At 35.2% G+C, this 12,600-nt stretch overlaps 1 protein-coding gene and 1 long non-coding RNA gene across 2 annotated transcripts; both read right to left on the bottom strand.

Moving 5' to 3' along the window:
* Positions 1 to 299: 299 nt before the first annotated feature.
* Positions 300 to 1,086, bottom strand: LOC126631669 (uncharacterized). Its single transcript, XR_007626430.1, has 2 exons — positions 914 to 1,086; positions 300 to 768 (listed from the first exon to the last, which is right to left on the bottom strand). It is a non-coding gene; the product is annotated as an uncharacterized LOC126631669 (long non-coding RNA).
* Positions 1,087 to 5,250: 4,164 nt separating this feature from the next.
* LOC126633279 (uncharacterized) lies at positions 5,251 to 11,262 on the bottom strand. The gene is made up of 16 exons (XM_050303848.1): positions 10,966 to 11,262; positions 10,360 to 10,694; positions 9,984 to 10,104; positions 9,693 to 9,801; positions 8,658 to 8,803; positions 8,259 to 8,330; positions 7,871 to 7,939; positions 7,680 to 7,760; positions 7,487 to 7,606; positions 7,338 to 7,412; positions 7,156 to 7,236; positions 6,916 to 6,989; positions 6,760 to 6,820; positions 6,222 to 6,277; positions 5,853 to 5,938; positions 5,251 to 5,772 (listed from the first exon to the last, which is right to left on the bottom strand). Exons 1-15 carry the CDS (start codon positions 11,083 to 11,085, stop codon positions 5,854 to 5,856), a joined length of 1,605 nt encoding a protein of 534 aa, XP_050159805.1. The 5' UTR covers positions 11,086 to 11,262; the 3' UTR covers positions 5,251 to 5,772; position 5,853.
* Positions 11,263 to 12,600: the final 1,338 nt, after the last annotated feature.

Here is a 12,600-nt window from a genome sequence, read left to right as displayed (position 1 = left end):
AAAGGTCTTGAAAAAATTTCCTTAATTCTTACGCAAAATAATTCCTAAAACAAAAAATTTCAATTTTTACAAAAACTGTGAGTTATAACCCACGTTTTCCAATCATTATAAACCAAAGTTCGAGTCATTCCGTAGATTTTCGGCAGATAAAATTATAATTTAGGGACATTCAATTAGTTTATATTGTATTTTCTATTTTTCAACTTTAAAATAAATAAAAAAATAGTTTCGGGACCTAATTAATTGTAGGATCATATCCATAGGTCTTGCAACATTTGCTTGAACTCTCACACAAAATATTTCTAGAAACTAAAAATTTCAATTTTTCACAAAAATTGTGAGGTATAACCCACGTTTTCCCATCAAGTTTGAGAATTTTAATAATAATTATTATAAGCCAAAATCGAGTCATTCTCACCGAGACAACATGTTTTCTCTAATTAATTTGCCACATTCCGTAGTTTTTGACCGATACAATTATATTCTAAGGACTATTAGTTTTTTTTTTTTTTTTTCTCAAAACAATAGTTGTCGAGGGAGTAGTCACATTGGCTAGAGTGGATGTACTCCCCAAAACAATGATAACCAAATCACGCGTTCATTGAGGCTTACCAAATTGCTGAGAGAAGTTCTTGAAACCCTTGACGAGCCTATGAATACCGGTTGATATGTATTGTTTCGGAAGAGCCAGGGATCTAAACGAGTTCTTCATGCTTTCGCCCGATAAGCTATCTTCTTCATCTTCCTCCTCCTCAGCTTCTTTAGTTCCTTTTCAGAAATCATCAAAATAACATGAAAACATAAGCTAGCTAGCAAATTAGAGAGAGAAACACACTGCATGGAAGTACGTATATATATATGAGAGAGAGAGAGAGAGAGAGAGAGAGAGAGAGAGAGAGAGAGAGAGAGAGACTTATTGGTGACGGCTTTGTGTCCGGTTTTGATCTTCTGGGCGGCTGCTGCTGCACGCCGGCAACAGCAACGCTCGATAACCAATTGCGTAAGGAAGAAGAATGAATCTTTCCATTCTTTCTCTCATTTTCCCATCAAACAACGCAAACGAAAAGAGAGATGGAAATGTGGAGAAATGGTGGTTGGGAAAATGCAAAATCGGGAGTGGGAAAATGGTTTGTTATAGCAGAAGAGTATGCGATGCACTGGCTTTGTTATCAAGTCACAATAATTTTACGAATGAAAAAGTCAAGCTACATATGCAAGCATGTTTGGTGGCGATGGAGAAGATAAACACAAATTAACATTTGCAATACTCCAATTGATGGTTATGTTTGGACGTGATTTAAACATTAATTAAGGTAATTGAGTTGAGAAGTTTAACCTAAAAATTTACATATAATTCAGATCAACTAGTTAATGTATACTTTTGTATACAATTACTCAAAAGTGGGTAGGGTTCTCCACTTCACTTACCTCTCTTATAGATTAAGCTACCAAATTCCACCTTTCTTTTTCTCTCTTCTCTCCTTTTCTTTCGTTTTCTTAATTTGGACTCTAGCCTCATGTATTGCATACCAAGGGATCTTTCTTATGCATAAGCAGAGAAGGAGTTGCATAAAACGAGAACGCTAATGTGACAGTGTCTTAAATCATTCATGTGGCGTCATGTGAGAAAGTTAAAACACTTGACGACAAGTGATAGATTTGAGACACTGTCACCTTAGCGTCTCTGTTTTATGTAATTCTCTCTCAAACAATGTTGATGGCCAGGAATATCAACTTGGGTTATTAGTATTATTTACAAGTAGGGCATATAATATATGAATGATTGCAAGGATAGAAAATACAGTCGTTGAGGGAAGAAAGTACGTTGTGTCACCACCAACCTTTATTTATTTATTTTTATTTTTTTGGTCAATTTGCTCATACCTTCTGTCCCTGCCTCTGGTTGCTAGACAAACAGCAATCAACGAACTCCGAGGCTGACTCGAGCATCGTTTGGCGTGGAACCAAAACAACAACATGAATCCCAGAACGCCACTGTCATCGACTTTGTACAAAATCTTTCGTTAACTCCAAGTACTTCGTCGTACACTAGGCCTTTGTCTTACCAGTATAACCTACACAGGAGCGGAGATCATGTTTAAGATGATGAAACGATAAACGAATCTCACAATTATTTCCCTATCTAAATGCTGATGAGAAGCGTATTTGATAAAGTTGCGACAGTCAGTGCAAATTCCTGAAGCTGTGCTGATGATGCCATAGGCGATTGCAAGCCCTTTGCGAAAAAACGAAAATGAATTTTATAATGAATTTCGCATAAAATTGTAATCCGACCAAAAATCGACCCACCTTTTTATTTACGTAAAACGCAAACTTTTTATATTTTGCAAAATATTTTCAGCAAGTGTTTTGAATTTTTTTTTTATAAGGCATTTATAATTGAGTTTACCATTTATTGAGCTACAAATGTACTTGGATAGAATATTTAATTCAAAACAGATAAAAATTGTGAGTGTTAATCCATGTTTTTTGTTGCAAAATGTAAATTTTTTATTCTCTCGAAATATTTTCCGTGAGCATTAAGGAAAACACTATAAGGCATTTAGAAGCAATTTTACGGTTTATTGAGTAATAAATGTATATTAGTATAATATTTAAGTCGAAAACTAAAAAAAAAAAGTGAAAATATGGTAGTGAAGCCCAAAACAATGTCAAAATGAGGTTCCACCCTCAAGAATATCATTGGAAAGTCTTATACATTAGTTTTCAAAACTTAATAGTGAGGCGAATGTGAAAATAATATATTGAATGATGATTTAAATACGAATTTTTAAAACCGACTAAAATCGTGAGTTAACACCCACGCTTTTTGTGAAAAATGCAACTTTTTTTATTTTCGTGAAATATTTTATGTGTGCATTAAGGAAAACTTTTATAAGGCATTTGGAAACGGTTTTACTATTTATTGAGCAACAAATGTATATTTAATAGAATATTTAAGCCGAAACTAAAAAAGTACGTGAAAAATATAGTAGTGAGACCTAAAACATTGTCAAAAATGGGTTCCACCCTCAAGAATACCAACAAAAAGTCTTACATTAATTTTCAAAACTTCACGGTGAGACGAAAGTGAAAATAAATAGATTGAACGATGATTTAAGTACGACTGGGTGAGGATCGATTGCGTGGTACCGATCTATCCCTATTCCAATTTATTTACTTTATTCGAGTAACCACTATTAAATTCAATTATCTTTAAATTGAGGTTTTAAATCATTGATAACAAGTGCTTAAATATGAATTATAATAGATTTTGCATGAAAAAATATTTTTGAAGAATATAAAGATAATGGTTTGTTTTTATGGTAAGAGAAATAAAAGAAAAATTAACAAAAGTAAACAGAAAAAAATTTGAAAAGTGGGGATCGGTAGAATGCAAGTGACTCCTAACATATTTAGTCGCTGTATTGATAGCGACTATTTTTGGGAATAGTCACTATATTTGACCGACTATCGTAGGCTAGTTCGGTACCAAAGTACCGATTGTTTCATTTTCTATAATTATTTTTTCCCTTTTTCCATTTAATTTTTTTTTTCTTCCCATTTTACTTTATTTATAATTCAAGTACTTTTAGATTTATATTTATATCCTTGTTTTCAATTGTTTTGACATGGATTATAAGAAAATCTTCATCGAAAATACATTTTGTAGAGCATGGAGATGATAGTTTGGTGTTACGGTACGGGAAATTTTAACAAAAAGATAAAATAGCAGCTTATAAATGTCCCACCCACGGCAACAATGTTTCATCCGGCCAACTATAGTTGACCCCTAAGATTAAAACTAGACCCTACCCCTATTGATGGCGGCTTATAAATGTCCACCCCCAGCACCAATGCTTCATGCAGGCAACAATCATCCATCCATGAGATTAAAACTAAACCCTACCTCCTATAAATGTCTTACCCTAGGTACCAATGGTTTGTACGAGCAACAATGGTTGACTCGTGCGATTAAAACTAAACCCTAGCCCATATTGATTGCAGAATAAATAGTAGTGAAGCCCAAAATGTTGCTACATAGGGTTTCACACTCAAGAATATCAATGAAAAGTCTTACACGAGTTTTTGAAACCTCATGGTGAGGTGGAGGAGGTGAAAGTAAATGGATTCCATAATGAACTTTGTACAAAATTTACAAAACCGACTAATAATAAGTGGAATAAATAGTTGTGAGGCCCATAATATTGCCAATATAGGGTTCCACCCTCAAGAATATCAGCGGAAAGTTTTACATAAATTCTCAAATTCTACGGTAAGGCATAGGTGAAAGCAAATGGATTATATGATGAAGTTTGTACAAAATTGTAAAACTGACTAAATACCATAAGTGTTAGCACATGTTTTTTTTTTTGGAAAAAAGTCTAAATTTTTTACTTGGACAAAATATTTTTCTTATGCATTAAGGTAAACTTTAAAGCATTTAGAATTGGTTTTACCATTTATTGAGCTCAAATGTGTTTTTAATATAATATCCAAGAACTAAACAATGAAGTGAAATAAAGAATAGTGAGCTTCAAAATGTTGCCAAAAGAGGGTTTCTTCTTAAAAAATTATCAACGAAAAGCCTCTTTTTTGGCTATTTGTAGGTGAGATTTTTCAATGTGATCGGAATACAAGATGGTACACCACGTGTTATCATACAAATAGTAGGATATGTGTGTTAAAAAGTTAATAACTAAAAAAAATACAATTTCCCACCACTTATATAAAAACACGTGATGTACCAGTGTTCCGGTCACAATGAAAAATTTCTCTATTTGTAGGACACAAATGAGAAGCAACCAATCATGAATAGATTGAAGTCTCTTTCGAACACGTTACTGATTTCATTTTTTGCGTACAGAAATATTGTCACGAGCAACTGGCCTATTCCATGTATGCAGTTTTTTCAGGTAAGAGTTTTCCATGTAATTGAAAACGTTTGTAAGAAAATGGGTGTATATTTTCTTTCGTGGTATGCGTCATTAACAATGGGGCAATGCAACCGAGGAGGGACACAACTAATATCACTGTATAGTATATGCTAACATTTTACAAACGAATCAGAATGATCTGTTATAAACGAGTCTCATATGCTCTACTGGTGAAGAAATCCAAAAAAATAAAAACGGAGCAGAAAACACGAAAACAAAATAGAAAAACAAAATGCGTAGAGCATTCAAGGCTGTTAAAAGAATCTGTATAGTATGTGTCCAAGATTCCGACTATCCCCTCTTGGAGGCTAAATGAAAGGAAGGATCAACCTTTAGGGCCACAGACAATTCAGGGCCATCGATTAGTTCAAAACTTTTCTCTAGTGCACATCACTAACACATATCTTAACATAGTATTCCAAAAGCCTACGGGACGCATCTAATTACAACTTTGGGCATCCAATTGGACCTATAAATATTTTATGACGACAGTTCAAGCCCAGGAGAGCCACTTCGTCAACTAGGAGATCTAGATTCCAGGGAGGGAGCTCAAAAGGCCCAAATTATGAAGCATGACAAACTCAAGACTAGTTCCATTCTAAGCCGGATAATCAAATGGATATCAGCAAAGCAAAAGTAGAAGATAAACAAAACAAGAATATAATATAAATCAGCCTACATGAATGTGCCGGACAAAAGACATTGCCGAAGTGGGCATAAGCTTGAATCCATAGCTCCAACTGATTCATCTTCTTCGCCGTCTAGTTCCATAAGCTTAGATCAACCCCAAAAAGCCGCAGCTGCTGCAGCAGGGTGGTTTTCTAGAATTACGGTCCTGCAATGCCAACTCAGTTTTCAAACCTGACAATGGAAAGTAAGATAAGAAGGAATGAAAGAATATGCGTAAGGGTCTACCTCATTCAGTAAGAAAGCAATCCATCTTCACATCTGTTACATCGAGCCGCAGTATCTCTGCTCTACAACTTAAAATTGATCCAATGCTGCAAAAACACAATATTGATCATCAGTGCTTGTTCAAATTTAAGTTAAAGAAATTAAATAATTTGACGCAAATGTATATAACTCTTTCCTTTTCCGTTCAATGAGTTTTGATGCACGTATGCATTAACCCCTGAAGCGAATATTCTAAATTTCTAATGAACAGAACACACATAATGGAGTTGCCAGCCACTAAATAGAAGGGATCTCTACAGATCCTCCATTTTGTGATTGAGACAGAACCCTACTCTCTCAAGTTCAAGGTGATCAAATAAAAAATTATACCTAGGTTGGGTGCGTCCAAGATCCCCATGAACGAATTCCTTAATGTACGTTCCAGCCTGTGCTTCAAAGACATACATAAGTGCCTTGTTTCATAAATGTTGCTTGTAATTTGATCTTTTCAATCAGTCATAGTGGTAAAAGGCAGAAATTCAACTAAATAAGCAAATAATATGGGATCTCTCTGAATTACCAAAAAGGTATTTTTAAAGTTTCTCCCAGCTGAATGAAATACTGATGAGAGCAGTATTAATATAAAAAAAGATTAAATCCAAAACTATTTTTTATTCTCTTTATGACAGTTTCCACATGTTTTCCTAAGCCTTACAGAGAAAAGAAGAGGACAAACATTTAGGAAAATGAAGAGTATTCATTGATTAAGGCTTCTCCTCAAATAAGTATGGAAACCAGAAACACTTGCTTCCGAAACATATTCAATTACCAAAATCCAACCTCTACGATGTGAATATGTAGGCTAACAAAATTTAGTTCAATAATATATTGCTTCAAGTTTTACTTTCAAGATAATGAGATAATTTACCTGGGTACACAGATGCAAAAGAAAATACTGAGAACTTCCAACAATCTTCTCAATTCTCATCCTAAATTGGAAAATGGAGAGACTCTGATTTAGATTCAGAGAAAGATTGGAGTCCAAACCAATGTTTGTTCCACAATATTTGAATAATAGACAAACCAATGTATGATCTTTTCTCGTTCTAATGGACTTCGGCGGTGAAGCACCCTGATGGGAGTCCTCTGCTGAATATGCTGTGCAAAATAAACAGATACTGGTAAGGAATCAGCACTAAGATAAGATTTCCCCAGCCACAGGAACTGGTTAAAAAAGTATGGTAAAAAAGGCCTAACAATGTCATCCTTAAAAGTTGACAATAACCAAGTAGAAAACTATTACGAGGCTCAGAAAACAGCTCACCGTGTCTTTAAGTGAAGATATAAAATGCAAGTCCTCATCCTTGAGAGGGCGAGAAATCCACACTAACGCAACATACTGCTTCTGCATGAAAATTCAAGACAATATAACCAGCGGCCATCAACATGACGTGAAAAGAGGGGTAAGCCAGTGGGGGAGACAAAAAACAAATGAAGAAAGAAAACCTGTTTCTCTGCTTCCCCTTCACGCATTAGATCCCATGACTGACTATCAACCAGCTTCAGATTTTTCACACCTACCTGCATGCATATTGTGCTTTTTTGTAATTGTTCAATGACAAGAAACAAAAATTTCAATTTGGCAGTGAGCTCACCAAATTATTTTCCAAGTTATTTATCGCTCTTTCCAAACTTTTTACAGAGTCATCAGACGGGACAAGGCGAGCGTTTTGTATCTCAAGCAGGAACGGCCTTCCAGAACCCAACATCCTTACCTAAGATATTTACTTACTTCAGAATTTGCTAATTGAAATCAAACTGCAATACAGAAAGGCAGATTTCCATTACATCAATATCTTCTCTTCCGGCAGCATGAAACTTGTAGTTATCACCACGACATATAGGAAGAACATTGCTACCTAGTATCTCCTACGAAGGAGAACAGAAATAACAGTCAGCATCTCCAGATCTCCACCACTGTTTCCAGAGCAACAAGCCAAATTAGAAAGATTGTGGCCAGTATTTGGAGTAAATTTTACCTCAACGGATGCTTCTCCCATTCTCTCATCATCAATAATCCAACAGGATTGACTCACATTTCTCGAGTACTGTAAAATAAAAAGTAATTAGCACCAATTACAATACATTTCGTGTTAATAACATCAGCTTATGGTACAGAGGTAACCATAAGATTACCTTATGACACAAGTGACAACAAGATTGGCTTATAACACAGAGGTAACCTCAAGATTAAACTGATGCAAGCACTCTGATGTAGAATAAACAAAGCATTTAAACTCGTTTTCCAACTTTCAGATACAAGCAAATAGGTCGACAGTAGATTTCAATATGCCAAGATAAGCCTAACATTTGGTTATACTAAGTTAAGCTAGTTATTTTGAAAAGGAAAAATCGCAATTAGCTTACCTTCAGGTATCTCCCACCAACATAGATTTGCGTCCGGTAGCAGAGAAACTCTAAACAACAAGGTTCACTGGACTAGAAAGGATAAAGTACAAGTAAAATTAGAATCAACATCATAAATGATTTACCAGACTAACTAGGTGATGTACAAGCATGAATAACCTAGACCATTCAGCCCCGATACCAAGTTAATGCTTAAAATTTGAAACCAAGAAAGTCAGTCCAGTAACTGTACCCGTAGTGTACCCATAGTATAACCAAAATTGGACAAGTAACACTCAAATTAAGTTCACTCATGCATCATTATGCCCCATCACATTAAAAAATGGCAATTAAATTCTTCAGATCATTCGAAAAAGTTGGCACTTTGGGAACTAATACCAAACAAAATTCCATAAGTACCTGCTCTAGAGGTAACTTCAGGCACTCAGGCGATTCATTAGCTTGCAAACTCACAAAAGACCTTTCAACAACCGCATCAGCTTCACTTGTCCAAAATCCAGAGCATTTGATGTCATCATTAATTCTGTCCAAACCATTGCCTGAACCTATTAGAATAGCAGTAAAGAGACACTTCAAAGATCAGGCAGTTGGTATCAAGTCGGTATCAGATGTGGTGCCATTAAAAATGGGGTAACAGCCAATGTACTACATGTCAGCTTGTAGAGATGCTGGAGACTCGCCTCCCTTAATTGCAGTCTAACAATGAGAATTTGAAAAAATGATGACGATGAAAAAATAATACTTTTATCTTTTTTTCACCATCAGATAATACTTTTTATCTTTTCAAATACTTTGAAAACCAGACATTAACACAGGTTCTCTAGCTTCTATTCAACACCCTGAAAATATATTTAAGCACGAGGAGAGAGAATAACAATAGACAGCTTGAAACAAATACTTTTCATTTTAGGCAGATGAAGTACTGGTTTCTAATAAACAAGCCCTGAATTAGTTCTTAAAAGTTAAAACCTATTAAATATTATCTTTAAAAACCATTGGAAAAAAAATCATAGAAGCAAAAGCTAGATGTAGCATCTTCTAACCAATCATTAAGGGATATCGACGGAAAGCATGACCAACAATTAGGCTTTGGCTATACCTATCTCCACAAACAGTAGACTGATTCCTCTTTGGGACTCATCACAGAAGGTTTACAAACACAATGCTTGCATATTCCCTAGTTATACATGACAATTTTTTTCTTAATATGAAACGTTGTAATATTTCTCACTTCAAATCCAACATTCACATTATATGCTGTATTAGCGTATAGGTATCAAACAGTACCAAAATAGTGAATAATAACTTTACAAACACATGTTATATACATAAGTTCCCACTTATGTGCTAGAATATAAGGGCAACAGAAAGCAAGATCCTACTGAATTTGGCAAGAAAACTAGAACAAGTGATGGAGTATAAAACTGAACATGCCTGTTTTTCTTCTTTTGCACCCCTCATTAGAACTATCAACTGTTATTGATGCTATACGGTGAGTGTATGTCAAACGGATGCGGAAACTGCTTATGCTGGACTTACAACCCTGCAGAACTTCAAATTATTGAAGATTGCTCTCATACATTTGAAATTGATTATTCTTAGCTCTTATGGATCATATAAAACTCATTGCTCTAAATAAAAATTATAAAACCCAATATTTGTTTTGTCAAATAATGTCATATATATAACATAATTAGAATCTGAAAGAAGAGAAGCTTTACATACCAACATTGTTTCAAGGATCTCCGTAAGAGAAATTTTTAGAGCATCCTTTGCAGAAATGCATTCAGAGAGTGATTTTCCTTGGAACCAAAGTTCAGATTCAAACTTTCTTTTCATATATAGCCTATAAAAGAAAATACAAAATTACATTGACCCATATAAATAGTTTGTTCAATGAGCTTGGAGACGCTCAAATTTGGATAAACAGATACTTGACTCCAGTCTACAGTTCAGACGTAGAATGTGAACTAGATTTTGTCTACAGTTCAGACGTCGAATGTGAACTGGATGCAGAAGATATAACTAATAGATTAGATAATTTTGAAACTGTCCAAAGTTCAACAGTCAAAGAGCTTTACTGTGAAGGTACATTTCTTACCAAGCAATACGATCATTTTCCTGGATAATTGGAGGTATGGATACTTCAAGAGAAAAGCTGTCAATCTGAAAGCCCTGTTGCCTAATCAGATCGGAAATGGAAACAGCCAATTCACTGGCACTCTCCCTTTCTACCACCAACTTGTTATCCGCAGAATAAGTGAACTGCAAGATCCCCAAACAAACTCTACAAACTACCGGTTCTCTAACACTACTATCCACCAAATGTTTCTCTGAATCTCCAAGAACTGAACTCAAGATTGACCGCGATAGTGAAGAACGATAGTAATCATGCTCTCTGATCCCAAATAACCGTAAGATGCATCTGGTGCATACCTACAAGGGAATTTTTTTTCTTATTAATCTCGGAAACACTTAACTAATGAGGACGTTTGAACCAAATCTACTTAGAACTACGAAGTGAATAATCATCTATAACAAGTGAACGAGCCTCCAAAATATAAAAGTATAAGGTTTAATAAAATGCAGTAGCATCAATATTTGGAAGAATATGACATTTGAAGCAGCCTCCAAAATATAGTGAAACACTTGAATTAATAGAGGCAAAAGGTAAGAAGAGATAAACTAGGGCAAAAGCAGAGCTTACGCCGGAGGACCATAAGTCTACGACGGCGCGACTAGGCAACCCTCGGACGACGTCGCAGAGAGATTGCGCATTGTCGCCATTAACGGTGGCCTGCGAAGCATCTTGGGTCTCGTTTGCCATTTCGAAAAGCCCTAAAGCTCAATGGAGTGGATGATTACTTTGCTACTTCCTAGAACAATATTATGTATATTGTACCGATAAACCCTAAACCTAAGCTCCTTTAGCTATGTCGAATAACGGGCAAACTGGGCAAGTTAGGCCCCTCTCCAACCGATCGGCCAACGTGGTGGGCTAAAAATAGCCCGTTATGACACGAAATTGATCTTTGATTGAGGGTTAGGTCAAAAGGTTCATGTTCCCACGGGTCAAAAATGGAACAACCGGTCAAAGGGCTGGCCAAGAGTCGCCAGCACTATAGCCCAGCCCTTTAGCGTTAGAATGTCAAGTTTTACAATTTGTCAGCCCTTCAGTGCCAGAATGTCAAGCTTGACATTTTGTCAACCCTCTAGCTTAGCCCATTTGAATGTCAACGACTACATGACGACATCTAGCAACGGCTAGCTTAAGTCATGTTGTTGTAAGGTTAATGTTGAATTTTTTTTTTTCTTTTGACGAATTTAAATTTTTTTTTCCTATAAATACCTAAGTCATTCATATATCATTTTTCGCATATTTTTCACTATTTCATACTATCTTACCTCATTTTATTTTAATTCTTCACATTCTATTGTCTTACCTCTTCCAATAATCTTTTCTTTAATTTTTTTCAATAATTTTCAAAATGTCACATCTGCAATGAAAGGAAGGGCATGGCCCCAAAAAAAATGATAAAACTCTTTGCAGGGCTTATAGATGGGTCTCTGAAGATAGTGTCAAGGGTAGTTCTCAAACAAGTGAAGGTGTTTGGAGGTGTGTGAATTCTACCCCAATATCCAGCCAATTTATTAACGTTAGAAGTTGAAGATAAAAAGTTTCACGTAGATAAGAACCTTATCTAAAATTGGCACAACCAATTACATCTTGACATGTAGCACTCGGAATCCTATCTAAAAAATTATTAAGATTACATAACGATAAGAAATCTAGAGAGTTACTTACTTTAGCAACACGTGTCACTCGAAATCCTATTGAAAAATTATTGAGATTACATAAAGATAAGAAATTTGAAGAGTTACTCATGTTAGCGACACGTGTCGCTCGAAATCATATCCAAAAAATTATTGAGATTATATAAAGTTAAGAAATCTGGAGGCTTATTCATTTGGTGACAAGTAACACTCAAAATATGTTCGAGAACCTTATTTTAATATGGTAATTTAATTTAAGTAACAATATTAATTCAATTAAAATAATAAATTATGTTTAGCCAATGGCCCTTTGGCCCCCTCGATTGAAAATGGTTTTTTGTCAAAGGGTTATGTTTGGCTATGGTTCTTTGGCCCCCTCGGTTGGAGATGGTATAAAATATGGTCTATCACTGTTCATTAAAATATAATTTTTTATAAAATTATAGAGCTAAGGGGAGTCATTTGACCCTCCTTCAGTTGGAGATGACCTAGTAATATAAACCCTGGGCGGGCTAATTAAATTACTATTATCGCCTTAGTTATTGAAGTTTTTGTACGGTTTATGCTT

Source organism: Malus sylvestris, chromosome 8, assembly GCF_916048215.2.
Source record: "Malus sylvestris chromosome 8, drMalSylv7.2, whole genome shotgun sequence".
NCBI classification, from domain to species: domain Eukaryota; kingdom Viridiplantae; phylum Streptophyta; class Magnoliopsida; order Rosales; family Rosaceae; genus Malus; species Malus sylvestris.
Note: the sequence above shows the minus strand (reverse complement) of the source record. Positions and strands in the feature narration are given on the sequence as shown.